At 53.9% G+C, this 16,986-nt stretch overlaps 2 protein-coding genes across 2 annotated transcripts; both read left to right on the top strand.

Moving 5' to 3' along the window:
* The first annotated feature begins 4,086 nt into the window (after window positions 1-4,086).
* Window positions 4,087-6,496, top strand: LOC103298279 (histone H3.3A). Its single transcript, XM_008155050.3, has 4 exons — window positions 4,087-4,217; window positions 4,685-4,822; window positions 4,940-5,093; window positions 5,195-6,496. The coding sequence occupies exons 2-4, from the start codon at window positions 4,695-4,697 to the stop codon at window positions 5,321-5,323; spliced, it is 411 nt and encodes a 136-aa protein (XP_008153272.1). The 5' UTR covers window positions 4,087-4,217; window positions 4,685-4,694; the 3' UTR covers window positions 5,324-6,496.
* A 5,851-nt stretch (window positions 6,497-12,347) lies between these two features.
* On the top strand, window positions 12,348-16,903 carry GALK1 (galactokinase 1). The gene is made up of 8 exons (XM_008155051.3): window positions 12,348-12,641; window positions 13,578-13,767; window positions 14,220-14,339; window positions 14,501-14,636; window positions 14,744-14,925; window positions 16,244-16,394; window positions 16,484-16,646; window positions 16,729-16,903. The coding sequence occupies exons 1-8, from the start codon at window positions 12,477-12,479 to the stop codon at window positions 16,798-16,800; spliced, it is 1,179 nt and encodes a 392-aa protein (XP_008153273.1). The 5' UTR covers window positions 12,348-12,476; the 3' UTR covers window positions 16,801-16,903.
* The last annotated feature ends 83 nt before the right edge of the window (window positions 16,904-16,986 follow it).

Raw genomic sequence — 16,986 nt, 5'->3', positions numbered from 1 at the left:
GTAACCTCGTATCAGAAGCCAAATTGTCAGCCTACGATGTTAAGAAACTGATATTTCTTTTTTAAAATGGACTGTTAGAGAGGAAGGGAGAAAGAGAGAGAAACACCAATTTGTTTTTGCACTTATTTATGTGAAACTATGTGCCCTGACCAGGGAACGAAACTACAGCCTTTGCATATGGGGAGGACGCTCTAACCAAGTGCGCTAACCTGCCAGGGCAAAACTGGTATTTCTGAAATAGGCCAAATGGTGAACCACTAGGGGCGTGGGAAGATGAAAAATTACGAAAAGACAAGAGTTGTAGTGTATTGCTTTAATCCTATTATTAAATCCCAATAATTGGCCTATGTTATCCCCAAAACACTCCGTGTGATTTGAATGAAGAAATGTAGTTCAACCCTGGCCGAGTAGCTCACTTGGTTAGAGCACCGTCCCGATGGCCAAGGTTGGGCACATACAAAAAATCAACCAATTAATGCATAAATAAGTGGAACATCAAATTGATGTTTCTCTCCCTTCCTCTCTCCCTAAAATCAACCAATAAAAAATATTAAAAGTATATAGTTCATAGTGCTAGATTTTTAATATATTTTTATTGATTTCAGAGAGGAAGGGAGAGACAGAAACATCAATGATGAGAGCGAACCACTGGGGACCGAGCCCACACCCGGGCATGTGCCCTTGACTGGGATAGAACCCGGGACCTTTCAGTCCACAGGCCGATGCTCTATCCACTGAGCCAAACCAGCTAGGGCCACAGTGCTAGGTTTTAAAGAAGTGTACATCAGGAGCTTCAGGATAAGTGTGTAGTAGTGGAATCGGGAGATATCCAAACTACTTAATTTACAAAACAGGAACCCAAAACTCAGAGAGGTTAAGTAACTTGCACAGAGTTACTCAGCAAGTCTATGCTAGAACAGGAACTAGAACAGTTGCCTACATAACATTTTGCATTGTTTGATTGTATAAACACTTGCAGTTCTTCGTGGGGTTTTTTTGTAGCTTTTCCTCCCCTGAACCAACTTAGGAAAAAGACAATCTAATTTGTATGACTGCCAAATAAGAGGAGCAAACTATTTCCACTAGTTGTCCTTAAATAGATGAATGTAAATCCATTCCTGGTTTCTCCTGGAGCAGTTTTAGTTCCTCTCTAATAATTAGCAAAATTGGAAAAAAAAATTACTGTCTCTCCTCTAGGAGTAATGGGACAGACAGCGTTCTGGGTCTCCTATAAAATCATTGAAACACATGCCCTAACCGGTTTGGCTCAGTGGATAGAGCGATGGCCTGCGGACTGAAGGGTCCCAGTTTCGTTTCCAATCAAGGGCATGTACCTTGGTTTCAGACACATCCCCAGTGGGGGGTGTGCAGGAGGCAGCTGATAGATGTTTCTCTCTCATCGATGTTTCTAACTCTCTATCCCTCTCCCTTCCTCTCTGTAAAAAATCAATAAAATGTGTGTTTTTTTAAAAGGTTTTAAAAACAACAACAACATTGGAACACAAAGGGGTGTTTCAAGGAGCCCATTCCCTGTTTCTTCACCTTCCAGTTCTGAGAAAGGACAAGAGCCTCTTGGTCTCTTTCCTCAGCACAGCATGGATGAAACAGAAAACTTAATCTCCCCCCTATCCTAAACTGAGCAGAAGCCAAAAATTAAAGTTAATTTATCACATAAGAGCTTAACTACATGATAGTTAAATACATGTTTTGAATATTACAATGGAAAGGGCTGAAATAATGAGAGGGGTTTGGTACCTGAGAGTGGGCCGAAGGTGTTTTTGCCATAGCTACTTTTTCCAATTGTGCATTTCCCCCCTCACATTGATACTGAGAGGGGACTTTTGGTGTCACAGTACATTTTTGAGGTATTTGTATTTATTTGTAACTAGAGGCCCAGTGCATGACTGAATCATGCACGTGTAGGGTCCCCTACACGCTTTCGCTTTTCGAGGTGGAGCTGGGTGCCTGTCCGCTGGTGCACCAGGCTCGGCAGAGGCTTCTGAAAGGCCTGGTGCCGGAGCAGACAGGCACCCAGCTCCCCCACTTTTTTTTTTTTTTTATATATATTTTATTGATTTTTCACAGAGAGGAAGGGAGAGGGATAGAGAGCTAGAAACATCGATGAGAGAGAGACATCGACCAGCTGCCTCCTGCACACCCCCCACCAGGGGATGTGCCCGCAACCAATGTACATGCCCTTGACCGTCCCCCACTTTTGATGGTCCGTGGCTGCTGAGGGGGGCTACCCTGCTGTTGAGAGGCGCAGGGGGCGGGACTCCCGCCCCCTGTGCCTCTCAACGGCCAGATCCGCAGCCGCTGAGGGGGGCTGCCGCGGTCACCTGGCTACCCTGCCGTTGAGAGGCGCAGCTGGGTGTCCGTGGCAGGCCCCCTCAGCGGCTGCGGATGCGCCTCTCAACAGCAGGGTAGCCCCCCCTCAGTGGCAGCAGATCCGTGCCTCTCAATGGCCGGATAGGCCACCCCGAGTCCCGCCCCCCAGCCTCCCGCCGCCCAATCGTGGGCGTAGCGGAGTGATGGTAATTTACATGTTATTCTATTATTAGATAGCATAATTCTCTGAGTTGAAATCTATATGTAACTGGTTTTGCTAAAATAAAAAGATTTTAATAATTTAAAACATTCGGTGAATCCAGAGTAAGGACTATGGAGTATCATACCCACGGCTCTATTTTTCTTTTTTCTTTTTTTTTTTTTTTTTTTTAAATATATTTTATTGATTTTTTACAGAGAGGAAGAGAGAGGGACAGAGAGTCAGAAACATCGATGAGAGAGAAACATCGATCAGCCGCCTCCTGCACACCCCCCACTGGGGACGCGCCCACAACCAAGGCACATGCCCCCGACCGGAATCGAACCCGGGACCCTTCAGTCCGCAGGCCGACGCTCTATCCACTGAGCCAAACCGGTCTCGGCCCCACGGCTCTATTTTTCAATTCCTGAGCTTTGTTTGGCTGGTCTGTAAGCCTGCTTCGGTATTTTATATATCTGAGTCATTGGAGTACTGAATCCAAGACATTTATCCACACAAAGATAGGAATGAACATTTTTATACATTTGTCATGTTTCTTCAGAAGTAATTCCAGGATATACCATTAAACACAGAGGCATATATTAAATGTAGTTGTCTTTTCTTCCCTCTTTATAGACATGCAAATGCTGTCAAAGGATTATTCCCATTTTGGCTATATGTAGTAACTTCACTTAGTTGAATTACATAATCCAAAACTATGTCGCTTAGAGGTTACATATTGAAATCACAAAGCATTTTGTGACAGACCTAAGAACATACCAAGTGGTACTCATAAAACCACTGATTGACATTTGTTTCTTTGTGGCTATTAACCCTCCCTACCCTACCAAACAAAAGAACTGCTTTTTGGTTAAAATGTATATGAAAGATAAATAAAATACTTGGTAATATAACATGATTTACTGAATTCTAATTCTTATTTACACTACTACTTAACTATCAAAATGTTAAAATGAACTAAAACATTTACCTAGAATATTTTGTTTGAGTTCTTGAATAAACTTGGGAACAAAAAAACCAAAACCACCAAGATGTTAATGAAACGTAAATAACCGCAGGGAAGATGTTTTATTTTACACTGGAAAATATTTACAAAAACTGTATTAACGTAACCTCTTCCTGCATTGATGGCATTACTTGAGGCAAATAAAGTTGAGCTTTTGCCCATCCAGACTCTTTCTCCTGATGGGGACCAATACAATTTATTTGCATTGACTTTCTATTGTAGAGCTTTGGAACCAAGGGAAGGATCCAAACATAGCTCCATTTCATCCAATGAGAACAGCCGCTTAGTGCTAAACTATGATTCGTCCATTTCTCTTTGCTTTCATCCAATCGTTAGGCCACTTTAACAGCCAATCAGCGGCCTAGATATCCGCCAATCAGAGTACAGGGCCCTAGCACGGCCTTTGTGTCGAGGGATGTCAACGCGTCGGCGAAAGCTTCGGCCAATAGAAAAAGTCGTTGGTGTATGCAAATGAAGGTCCTATGACGCAGAGACGCAGCGTGAAGCGTGGGTATAAAAGCGGAAGCATCGGGGGGGTTTGGAGCAAAGCGGTTTGGTTATTCGTTGGGGAGGTCCGTGCACTTAGCTCCTGGACTGCGGCTCTCCCTTGGGCAGCAGGAGCGGCGTCACGGACTAAGAAGCGGCCTAAAACTTCGGCGTCGAGTAAGTGTTCGTGGGTTTTCCCGGGACTTGGGGCCGCGGCAGCCGTTAGGGCCGCGGGTCGCGGCCGTTGGGGGCCGAGTGCGGGCTGCCCGGGCGGCTGGCGTCGGGTGTGGGGTTGAGCGGTTTTCCCCCGGGACTTCGTTCCGGGAATCGCGTTTCTTCCCGTCTCTGACGCTGGCTGTTCAGAGATCTCGGCGTCGGCTTCCGGGCAGCGCCGCCTCCGCCCGTCGAGGAGGGGAAATGACTCCTCCCCGCGCTCCCCCTCCCGGGGGAGGCTGCTGCTACTCGCGGCCTGAGTCATTAGGGGTGAGGAGGCGGCGGCGGCGGAGGCCTCGGCCATCTGCCGCCGCGAGGAGGGGTGCGAAGAGGCGGGAGGGCAGGGGCGCCGCGCAGAGCCTGTCCCGCCCCCCTCACCCCCACCCCCTGGCGAGCACCGTGGCGCGGGAGTCACGGGATGTCTTCTTTAGGTGAAAGAAAATGGCCCGAACCAAGCAGACTGCTCGCAAATCCACGGGTGGGAAAGCGCCCCGCAAACAGCTGGCCACTAAAGCTGCCAGGAAAAGCGCCCCCTCTACCGGCGGGGTGAAGAAGCCCCATCGCTACAGGTAGGCACGGCAGAGGGAAAACAATGACCCCGCGGCGCCTGGCGGTGCGGGAAGGGTTCCCGGTGGGGTGCCGGCGCTGTCAGTTCACTGGTTTCCGTTTCCATCCTCCTTGCCCAGGCCCGGGACCGTTGCGCTTCGAGAAATCCGTCGTTACCAGAAATCGACCGAGCTTCTGATCCGGAAGCTGCCTTTCCAGAGGTTGGTGAGGGAGATCGCCCAGGATTTCAAAACGGACCTGAGGTTTCAGAGTGCAGCCATCGGAGCGCTGCAGGTGAGACGAGGGCCGTGGCCGCGGCCGGGGCGGGGGCTTGAGGCTGGTTTCTCGTTTCGTGTTCCCGAAGAGTCTAATCGTGTGGCTCTTGTCCTCTGCAGGAGGCTAGCGAAGCGTACCTGGTGGGGTTATTTGAAGATACTAATCTGTGTGCCATCCACGCTAAGAGAGTCACCATCATGCCCAAAGACATCCAGTTGGCTCGCCGGATACGGGGAGAGAGAGCTTAAGGAAAGGCAGTTTTTACGGTGTTTTGTAGTAAATTCTGTAAAATACTTTGGTTTAATTTGTGACTTTTTTTGTAAGAAATTGTTTATAATATGTTGCATTTGTACTTAAGTCATTCCATCTTTCACTCAGGATGAATGCGCAAAGTGACTGTTCACAGACCTCAGTGGTGTGAGCACTGTTGCTCAGGAGTGACAAGTTGCTAATATGCAGAAGGGATGGGTGATATTTCTTGCTTCTCATGATGCATGTTTCTGTATGTTAATGACTTGTTGGGTAGTTATTAAGGTACTAGAATTGATAAATGTGTACAGGGTCCTTTTGCAATAAAACTGGTTATGACTTGATCCAAGTGTTTAACAATTGGGGCTGTTAAGTCTGACCATGCATCACTGTGATAGAATGTGGGCTTTTTCAAGGGTGAAGATACAAGTCTTAACCACAGTGTAATAACTTACAGTTTCCTAAAAAAAAAAAAAAAAAAAGTAAACCTGGCAGCTATAGAATACACTATGTGCATTTATAATAGCTATTTTATATATTGTAGTGTCAACATTTTTAAATTAAATGTTTTACATTCACATGTGGGGAGTCTTGTCATTAAGGTGTGTGTAATTTAGGGTCCAGTTGGTGTTCTAACTAGACTGCACTTGTTTTCATAGTAGTAAAATGCTTTGCAAATAACACCTTGCATAAGTCCTCATTCTACCACATGTGAACTAACCCTCTAGCTGATAATGCAAACACTATCGGGGGATTTTATTTATAAGGGCTCTGGAATACAATACAAGTTATCACACCAGCATCACCTGTTACTAATATTCTGACTAGTCATGGTTAGTGCAGCTTTTATTTGTGTTGTGGTTGGTTTCATAACTAGGTTGAGTTCTTCCTCTACCAAGAGGAAACAAGACCCGAGTTCTTTTCCTTGTGGAGTTTGTATTATAACCCTTAGCGTGAACTTGCTGTGGGGAGGGAGGGGCACTTTAGCTCCAGCTTGTGGAATCTCGGCCAGTTAAGATGGCGGCCAGTTAGCTTACATCTGGTATATGGTCCTGGGGAAATCACTTTATAGAGCTGGTCTTCCAAGTGGTTTTTAAAATTTATCCTTCTATTGAAGTTTTTAGGTCAATTATGTATGTTGACTAAATTTACAAATAAACTTGTTTATCCAACTAAGTGTCAAAAACCTAAATTGAATGTACAAAAAAACATCCACTATCTAGGTTCTTTGTATCCTAAAGTTTGAGCTTAGCTTACTTAGATTTTGCTTAGAGGAACCTTTTAGTTACAAAAATAACTCGAAGGCCCTCTGCTCTACAAATGCCAGGGTTGCTATATTTACAGTGTCAATGCTTCCCTCCATATTGTCAAGAAATTTAAAAAAAAACATGCATTGCAGGTGCGAGGTAGGCCAAGGGAAGTACATTTCTTTAAAATGCTAGGGCTCAAATTTGGGATCTGTTCCATGGACCTCTTGGACTTCACTGATCTCTAAGTTAACTTGAACAATGCCAGAGGTACAAAGCTTACTAGTCCAAGCCATCTTTTCAGTATGAAAGATTTGCTTGACCATGAAGGCCAGCAATAAAGCATAGCATATCAATGTTGGCGAGACATTATGCCCTAATAGCTATTTTTAGTAAGAATTCCTTTCAAATTTAAGCGGCTTGTCAAGAGAAGCTAGAATAGGCTTGGGGGTTTAGTTAATGAGCCTTATGTGTTGTCAAAGGTGTTCACTGTAGCAAACTGGTTTTCTGAAAGGCTCCTAAGTAACCAGCTCTGGAACAACCAGGACTGCCAATGCCTCACATGGCGCATCAGAGATGTCCAAGCCCTAGACGCTGGTATGTGCTGTGCGCTGCAGCGGAGCAGTGTCCAAACGAGTAGAAACAGCTGGGGTGGTGGTCAGCTTGAGTTACTGTGGCAACCCCAGTGGATGACAGTTGAACCTTCACCCCCCAGTCTGCATCCTGATGCAGGAGGTTCCTGGGTTTTACTGGGTGGCTTGGAGTCTGCTTCAGTAGTGCCGCTTGCACTCCATACTTTGAGCACCCTTAACCAGAAAGCAGAAATACTTTTTGGTTCTAGGAAGCTGGCCACATAGGCTATCCCTGGGTATAGTGATGGGACAGTCTGTAAGGAGAAAAGCAAAAGCTGGAGCTGATGAAGCTATCCTGTGCCCTTGAACAGACAAAAATAAAGTTTTTGAAGTTGGGACTTGTTAATGGTCTTCCTTTGAAATCTTTCACAAGTTTCCTCTGGCGAACTGTCCTGAAAGCCTTGCCTTCTGACCCGCTGGTGAGGGGAGGGCCTCAGCAATGAGACAGGCAGACCCCTTATCCTTAAAGGGATATATGTCACCATTTGCTCAGGACAGGGCCCATTTATGCTTGTTGAACCTGCATATTAACAGTGCCTCTTGCCCGGCTGGTGCGGGTCACAGGTTCGATTCCCAGTCAGGGCACATGCCTGGGTTGCAGGTTTGATCCCCAGTAGGGGGCGTGCAGGAGGCAGCCGATTAATGATTTGCTTTCATCGATGTTTCCCTCTCCCTCAGAAATCAAAAACATTTTTTAAAAATAAGTATATGGAGGCAGGCATGCACTTAAACCCAGCTTATTTCCAGAGATCCGTCCTTACACAGAAGATTCATTGTCTCCCCATTACACATCAGAGGGAGGAACAGACCGGGGAGGCCAACAAGGACCAGCTCAAGCCCCATAGCCAGGCCCCCACCCCTTGCTTTGCCCCCAGCCAGGGGCCGCTGCTGCCGCCTGACCAGTGTCCGTGAGGAAACCAGTTGGGGAAAGCTGAGGAATGGCAGGCTTGGGGCAGGTGGCTTTTCCTGAGGGCTGTGTGAGGGTCTGCACAGGTCCCCATGGAGGGGGTGCCTGGGCTCCATCAACCCCTCCCTCCCCACCCCCTCTGTTGGACATACAGGGCCCCAGGACCTTTCCCATAAGCTCCTCACCTCCCAGCACTGAGCCAGGACCGTTAGCAGAGGGGACAGGATGGGGTTGGGTCCAAAGCCCAGGCATCACGAGCCTGTAGTCCTACTGCAGCTCACAGCCGCTCCCTTCCCACACCCTGCTTGTGGCCAGACTCCGTGCTGCCCACCGCCGGGCGCCTGCAGCCCCTGCCAGCTGCAGTGCCGTGAGAGCTGCAGGAAGAGATGGCTGCAGCCCTGAGCTCTCAGCTGCATCTTTTGAGTCGGGATTTGCTCCGTGGCCTTTGACAGGGTGGTCCTCAGCCTCCAGGGCAGGAACTTCAGGGACATGGTTGGGGCACCAAATAAAGACATGGCCGCAGCTGAGCCCTCAGCAGGGCACCTGAGGTCAGGGAAGGGTGAGAAGCTCGGTGCTCCGAAGGCAAGGTCTCAATCTTGCCTGCCTGCCTCTGGAGTCGGCCTGACACATGGCAGAGGCTCCCCGCATGCTTGCTGACCAACCCGAATGGTCCTGGCAGCCCCACAGCCCAGCTGGCTGGATCTGCTCCTGGCACACGTGGCAAAGAACCGGGCCAGTTCCCAAGCGCCGCTGGTCACCGGCCTGGCTTTCCAGTTGGGACCCTTCCGTGTAGGAAGTGGGGCTCCAGTGGTCTGGGAGAGCAGCTGTGCTCCGGCCCCTCGCTAAGAGGCTGAGCTGTAGGTTCACATGGGACCGGGGAGGCGGGGGTAGCTGAGATTGGGCTCAGGGGCAGACAGGCCCAGGTTCAAGGCCCAGCTGTCCCACTTGGATGCGTTCCTTCACACAGCTGTGCTGCTTTCCTGCATCTTTAAAATGGCTTGTAAGGATTTAAAGAAATAATCTGTGCAAACTCTGGTGCTTTTTAAAATATTTGACAACAGAAGTCAAGGGCACTGACCAATCAGTACACAACCAGCCCGGCCCTGATACCAGGGCTGCCACAAGGTCCGATGAGCATTATCCACGCCGCAGAGGCTGTTATCATTACTATTACAGAAAGGCCAAGCAGGCCCACATCATTAGATAGGCTAATGCTGTGGAACAATTACAAAAAGAACCTCCCAGAACAGGTGAGAGGGTGGCCATCTTCCGAGGGCAAACACTCTGAGACCTTGTGGGTAGAGACTTGCTTGTGAGATGTTGCCTCAAGTCCCATCAGTGAACCAGGCTGTGATTACAACGGAGAAGCCAGAGCTGCATGGAGCGTGCAGACCTTCATCACATAAAAAAGAACAAGTCTAGTAGGGAGGGCCCGAGGGCTAAGAACTGGCACAGAGACCTGGCCAGTGTGGCTCGGTTGGCTGGGCATCATCCTGTGCACCAAAAGGCTGGGGCTCGATTCCCTGTAGGGGGTGTGCTGGAGGCAGCCCATCTTTCCTCCTCCGTGCCAGCCTTGGTCTCAGTGGCCAGGTTGTCTCTGCCTCTCAACCAAAGCATGAGCGTCCGAGGCTTCCATCTGGCCAGTTGCACGCAAGATGTCTGTTGCATGATTTGCTCTCAAATCAATGTTTCTCTCCCTCTCCCTTCTTCTCTCTCTCAAAATCAATAAAAATCTTTTTGGGGAAAAAGAATTGGGTGCAGACATAGACACAGACTCTGGGAGAGGAGACGCCGCTGAAGCACCGGCCCTCAGTGGTGGGCCAGGTCTCGCCATGGCCTGGGCAAAGGTGCCGTGGTGACTAGGCCGGCCAAGGGTTCCAGGGCCCAACTGGCCTGGGTGGTATTGCCACCACTGGAAAGTAAGGCCCTGTGGTGGATATTACTGGGGATTCTATCTGGATGCCTCAGTCCTGTGTGACAGCTGGCTCTGGCTTGCGGATGCAAGTGAGAAGACAGGCTGTGGGGTGCAGTGTTCCCATTAAAGTTCCACCCCCTCCCAATCTTGTAACATCTGGCCAGGAAATGGGAGGGAGGGTCAAAGGTTAAGGCAGACTTCTCAACAAATTTCATGAAACATGCTAGATGGGATTAAAAAACTGAGTAGTCCAGCCAGTGTGGCTCAGTGGTTGATCATCGACCTATGAACCAGGAGGTCACGGTTCGATTCCCAGTCAGGGCACATGCCCGGGTTGCAGGCTCGATCCCCACCTGGGGGCGTGCAGGAGGCAACCGATCAATGATTCTCGCTCATCGTTGATGATTCTCTCTCCCTCTCCCTTCCTCTCTGAAATCAATAAAAACATTTTAAAACAACAACTGAGTAGAGCCAGATCTTTGAGCATTAGCTCCCTTGTCTCTGGGTGTGAGCCGCTTCCTGGAAAAAAAAAACCCAAAACCTAAAAACAAAACAAAAGCCCAAACCAAAAACGAGGGTAAACACAAATAAAATCAATGTTTCAGAGTCCATCTTGAGCCAATGGAAGCGTTACCCTCTTAGATCCCATCCAGGTTCTCCAAGAACAACTACACAATGAAAGGATGAAGATGAGGTGCGTGGACGTGTTCTCTTTTGTTCTTCATCCTCACCCGAGGATATTATTTCCAGTGATTTTTAGAGAGAGTGGAAGGGAGGGGGAGAGACACAGAGAGAGAAACATTGCTATGAGAGACACATCAATTGGTTGCCTCCTGCACCTGCCCCGCCCTTCAGTCCACTGGCCGACGCTCTAACCACTTAGCAAAACCAGCGAGGGCACATGGACGTGTTTCCAATCAAAATGAAACGATGGAAATAAAAAACAAGTGTGCGGGCTTCGCAGCAGTCAGGATTCCTCCTCCCTCTCCTTACTCAGAAAGCTCTTTCCTCCTCCGTGCCAGCCGTGGTCTCAGTGGCCAGATTGTGTCTGCCTCCCCGCCAGAGTGAGCGCCCAAGGCTTTTATCTGCCTGGCCAGTGGCACGCAGGAGAGTTACTGGTGTCTGTTGCATTAATGGATGACATAATAATAGCCAACACTTATTCCGTGTTTACTAAGTGCTCTAGGTGCCGGGCTGGGCACTCAATCAAGATGATCTCATTAGTTCCTTTTATAACAATCTGCTAGCGAGGAATCTCTAGCCTCCTTTTACAGATGAGACCGAGGCCCAGTCATCTGCCTGAGATCACACAGTAGCAAGGGAAGAGAATGGGCTCAGGACGGCTGGACGTCAAGGCTGAGATGGGTAAAGGATTCCTGCAGAAGGGGGCTGTTGCTTCGCTCATCGCTGCCCCTAGACCTACTACACATAGCATACAGTTCACCCATTTAAAGTGTGCAATTCCTTGCCCTAGCCGGTTTGGCTCAGTGGATAGAGCGCCGGCCTGTGGACTGAAGGGTCCCAGGTTTGATTCTGGTCAAGGGCACAGGCCCAGGTTGTGAGCTCGATCCCTAGTAGGGAGCAGGCAGGAGGCAGCTGGTCAATGATTCTCTCTCATCATTGATGTTTCTCTCTCCCTTCCTCTCTGAAAGCAATATAAACGTGTGTGTGTTTTTTTTTTTTTTAAAGTGTACAATTCCGTGGCGTTAGTGTATTTACAGATACCTACAACCATCACCACAGTCGACCTTCGAGCATTTGCCTAAAGAGAACTCAGTACCCCTAGCTATCACCCTCTCACCCCGCCACCCCCTGTCCCGGCGCCCAGTCAGGATTCCAGCCCACAGCCCAGCCTACCTTGGCAGCGGTGGCAGGTCCTTCCAGCAGGGGCGGGCCCACTGCTGTCCACGGCCGCCCGCTCAGCCCTCCCCGCCAGCAGCTGTGCCTGTGTCCACCCGGGAAGGGGCCTGTGAGAGCCGCTGCCTGCTCACCACCCAACTGGCTTTATCGCTCCTCACTGAGGCCGGGCCCCCCTCTGCAGACCCGTGGCCAGGGCTGTGACCTCTCCCAGCTGCAGGGCGTTAGGACCTGGAAGGTCCCCTTTGGGACCGCCCCCCCCCCCCCCCCCGGGCTGGGTGGCAGCGGGGTCGCCCTGGCTGTGGGGGGGTGGGGGTGGGCACAGCCAGGGAGGGCGGCTCAGACCTCCCAGCCGGCCCGGTACCACTCGAGTGGGCGCCCCGCGCTCCTTCCCCAAGTCCGGGCCCCGCCCCCCGCGGGAGGAACCGGACGGCGCAGCGGGCGGGGCGGGGGGCGGCCGGCCGGGCGGGGGCAGGGGCGCGGGCGGCCGGCCGGGCGGGGCGGCGGGCGCAGGAATGCACGCCCCCCGCCGCGGCCCCGCCCCGAGCATCCCGCTCCGCTCGGGCTGCACCTCGGCGCCGGAGGGCGGGCGCCATGGCTGCCTCGAGGCCACCGCAGGTCGCGGAGCTGCTGGCCCGGGCCCGGGCGGCCTTCCGGGAGGAGTTCGGGGCCGAGCCCGAGCTGGCGGTGTCGGCGCCAGGCCGCGTCAACCTCATCGGGGAGCACACGGACTACAACCAGGGCCTGGTGCTGCCCATGGTGAGGGCTGCGAGGGGCCCGAGCCTCTCCGGGGGCGCCGGCCGCCCCGTCGGGAAGGCGGGCCCGAGGGGCGCGGGGAGGCGCCCGGTCCCCGCGTGAACTGTGGGTCGGGCCGCGCCGAACTTTCAACTCCGGCGAGTTGGGGGGCCGAGCACGTGGGAGGGACCCTGGGACGGGACATTTCTCACGTAGGAAGGGAGGAAGGGCGATCCGAGAGGAAGGAGCTGGGAGGGGGTGTGCCCACGCCTCCTCGCTCCAGCTCGCCCTCTGTGGACGGCTGATCCTTACCAGCAACCTGGGAGCCACCTCAAAATGTGGCCCTCCCCCCCACCACCACCCGTGTGTGTTGCAAGTGGAAGGAGATGCTTCAGACTCTGGCTTCCATGAGGCCCTGCAGACCCTGCGGGAACCAGCCCTGAGGCTCCGCCTGGTCCACTTCCTAGTACCGAGCCAGAGCCAGGCCCAGAGAGGGCTAGCGGTCTGCTCAAGGTCACACAGCTGGTGCTTGGTGGGGCTCCCACTGGGCTCAGGAGGCCTCCCAGCTCTCAGCCAGGGGTTCTCTTCACCCCACCCCGCAGCTTGGCAAGTGAGTGGCTGTAGCACACCTGAGGTTACCCCCAAATGGGAAGGCACCGGATGGAGCTCCTGATTGTTTTCCTTATGAGTTCGCGCTCCCCTGTGCCCACAGCTGGACGCCCACGTGGAGGGCAGAGTCCAGGTGTGCTCTCTGCCCTGGTCCCGCCCCTGCAAATCCAGGGGGCAGGGCCTGAGCCCCCAAGGCCAGGCCCCCTCAGGCTCTTCCGGGAGACACTGCCATTCTTTTCCTGTTGAGCCTGGAGGTCACGCTCCTGTCTGTCCCACATTCCTGGGGACTTTAGTATGAGAGGGGCCTCATCCCTCCCTCAGCTGCCTCATACCCTTTGTCCCTCCTGCCAGGCCCTGGAGCTGGTGACCGTGATGGTGGGCAGCCCCCGGGCAGACGGCCTCGTCTCCCTCCTCACCGCCTCTGAGGACGCTGACGAGCCCAGGCTGCTGCAGTTCCCCTTGCCCACAGCCCAGCGGTCCCTGGAGCCGGGGACCCCCCGATGGGCCAACTATGTCAAGGGAGTGATTCAGCACTACCCAGGTATGGGACCCGGGCCTGGGTCAAGTTCAGGAGCCGAGAGCACCGCCTCTCGGCCATAAAACCCGTTAGCTCACCCAGTCCACTGTGGGGTAGGCTTGCAGGGTAGAGCATCCCATTGTACAGATGGAGAAACGGACACCCTGAGAGGGTCCAGACCTTGCCCTGGGCTGCGCATCACATGATTGGAGGAGTCAGGATCCAAACCCTAACCTGTGGCCTCCGGAGCCCTAAACCAGGAGAACTGGGAAGCCTGTGTCCCAGGAACCTCAGGGTAGGATGGAGGGCCGTGGGCCCCTTGGCCCAGCAGGTTGGTGGCCTTTGACGATTGAGACCCATTCCTGGAAGCAGGCACCAGGCAGTTGCCTCACGTCATACGGAAACACAGTACATGCCTCCCTGTGCCCGTCCTCCCAGGCGGCGCAGCTGACCCTCACCCGTTGCTTCCCCTGCAGCCGCCCCGCTCCCCGGCTTCAGCGCAGTGGTGGTCAGCTCCGTGCCCCTGGGGGGTGGGCTGTCCAGCTCGGCAGCCCTGGAAGTGGCCACGTACACCTTCCTGCAGCAGCTCTGCCCAGGTACCTCCAGAGCCCAGCTCCCACCCAGCCTGCCTCCCCCGAGCGAGGTCTCCTGTGGTCGGCTTCTTCTCTTGCTGAGGCTCCCAGAGGGGGCGGGGAACCCACCTGCCCCTGGTGCCCCCTCTTGGGCCCCAGCCTCCCCATCTCACCCTGTGCCACAGACTCGGGGACAGTAGCCGCCCGGGCCCAGGTGTGTCAGCGGGCCGAACACAGCTTCGCAGGGGTGCCCTGTGGCATTATGGACCAACTCATCGCTCTGCTGGCGCAGAAGGGCCATGCGCTGCTCATCGACTGCAGGTTAGGGGCGTCCTTGTCTCCTCCACTTCTGGGCAGAGCGTGTCCGCTGCGGGGCATGGCAGGCAGACACTTGGCCTTGTCATCTCCCCACTCCAACTCCACCCCAGGTCCCTGGAGACAAGCCTGGTGCCCCTGTCAGACCCCAAGCTGGCCGTGCTCATCACCAACTCCAACGTCCGCCACTCCCTGGGCTCCAGCGAGTACCCCCTGCGGCGCCGCCAGTGCGAAGAGGTGGCCCGGGCGTTGGGCAAGGAGAGCCTCCGGGAGGTGCAGATGGAGGAGCTGGAGGGTGAGAGCTGGCCGGGTGCCGTCCGTCCTGGAGATAGCGGGGCCCCCTGCGGGGCTGCGAGGGCCTCATTCCCGGGACCCCACTCCCCAAACACCATTAACTTAGGGCCCCCACCTCAGCAGGGCTGCTGGGAATCTTAGTACCGTTGTTCCCAACATGAGGATTGCAGACAAGTACAAAGAATAAGCGGAAAGGCCACCACCCGGAGATCGCCACCGTCAGCTCTGAGCATATCTCTATCTCCCTCATGGAACCCCCCCTTTGAAGAACGTTTTTCAAAGTTAAATATTGTCACTCTCTCCCTTTAAAAAAATGTAACATTATTCTATGCCATGAAAGGCCCATCAACATGGCTTTTTAAAAGCTTTCTAATATTCTGGCATCCAGGTACATGGTAATTTACTTAATCACTTTTTTTAAAAAAATCTATTTTTATTGATTTTAGAGAGGAAGGGAGAGGGAGAGGTAGATAGAAACATCAATGATGAGAGAGAATCATTGATTGGTTGTCTCCTGCACACCCCCTACTGGGGATCGAGCCTGCAACCCGGCATGTGCCCTTGGCTGGAATCGAACCTGGGACCCTTCAGTCCTCAGGCCGACGCTCTATTCACTGAGCCACACCAGCCAGGGCTTTAACCACTTTATGATAATTCCACCTCACACCGTGATGAACGTGTCAGCCATGTCTCTCTCTGCATTCTCATTCTCAGGGCAAGAGTCCTGGGAGTAGGCTCAGGGAGTGAGGTGTTTAGGGCTCTGATACACTTGGCCAGGAAGGTAGTCGATTTAGGTAGCAGGAGCCCTGGCGCTCGGGGCTGCGGCTGGCCCTCTCCCCTCAGTGTGTGTGTGTGGTGGGGGGGGTGGGGGGGAGCCTGCTGGGTCCTGGTGTGCCCTGTGCCCTTGCCTGTGCCTCTCCCATCCCCACCTCTGGAGCCCCAGCCCTCGGAGGCTCCCTGTGGTGCCTCCTGCTCTCCCGCGGCCCCCAGGAGGCACTGCGTCCCACTCACCTCGGAAGCCCCGGGTCTGGGACTTGAACTGCTGGACCTGAGCACCCATGTGTGCCAGGCGCCCTGCTGGAGCTCTGCAGGTGTCAGCCCACCTGGGCCTGGGCGCCCGAATCAAGTGGGTGCCCCACTGTAAGTTGAGGGGAGGCGCTGGGAGCTCAGTGACCAGCCCAAGGTTCTACCTGGCCTTGCCAGAGCCAGGCCTCCCACCGGAAGCTCCCCCACCACCCGGAGCCATGGTGCCCTGTCCCCCACGTCCGCAGGGGCCCTCGCCAGTGGGTGGTGGGTCTGCTGACCCCTTTCCTCTCCAGCGGGCAGAGAGCTGGTGAGCAAGGAGGGCTTCCGGCGGGCGCGGCACGTCGTGGGGGAGATCAGGCGCACGGCCCAGGCAGCGGCTGCCCTCCGCCGGGGCGACTACAGAGCCTTCGGCCGCCTCATGGTGGAGAGCCACCACTCCCTCAGGTGAGGCCCTGGGCCCCGGGCCCCGGGCACCGGCTGTCCCCCGGGCCGCGTGGGGCTGGTCCCAGGCCCGCCCTGCATCTGCTCTGCAGGGATGACTACGAGGTGAGCTGCCCGGAGCTGGACCAGCTGGTGCAGGCCGCGCTGGCGGCGCCCGGGGTTTATGGCAGCCGCATGACGGGCGGCGGCTTTGGGGGCTGCACGGTGACTTTGCTCGAGGCTTCCGCTGCTCCCCAAGCCATGCAGCACATACAGGTGGGTGGACGCTGGGGCTGGGGCGAGGCGGGGAGCAGGTTCCCGGGATCCCGTTGAGCTCAGGCCTCTGCCTCTCCCACAGGCGCAGTATAGCGGTACCGCCACCTTCTACCTCTCCCAGGCCGCCGACGGTGCCCGGGTGCTGCCCTGGTGAGCTCCACGCGGGCATGGGCCTGCCAGGCGGCAAGCCAGGAAGCTCCGTGCCGCCGGCGCCTGCCCTCCGCACCTGGTGCTCAATAAACGTGCCTCAGACCTCAGTACCTCTAGAGGTGGTGTGTGCTTGGCCAGCAGAGAAGGGGGTGTCGGACCCGCTCCCCGGCTCTGGGCAGGTCCCGGACGA

Source organism: Eptesicus fuscus, chromosome 20 (genome assembly GCF_027574615.1).
Source record: "Eptesicus fuscus isolate TK198812 chromosome 20, DD_ASM_mEF_20220401, whole genome shotgun sequence".
Classification (NCBI taxonomy): Eukaryota; Metazoa; Chordata; class Mammalia; order Chiroptera; family Vespertilionidae; genus Eptesicus; species Eptesicus fuscus.
The sequence above is the reverse complement of the archived record's forward strand: the minus strand, read 5'-3'. Positions and strand labels throughout refer to the sequence as shown.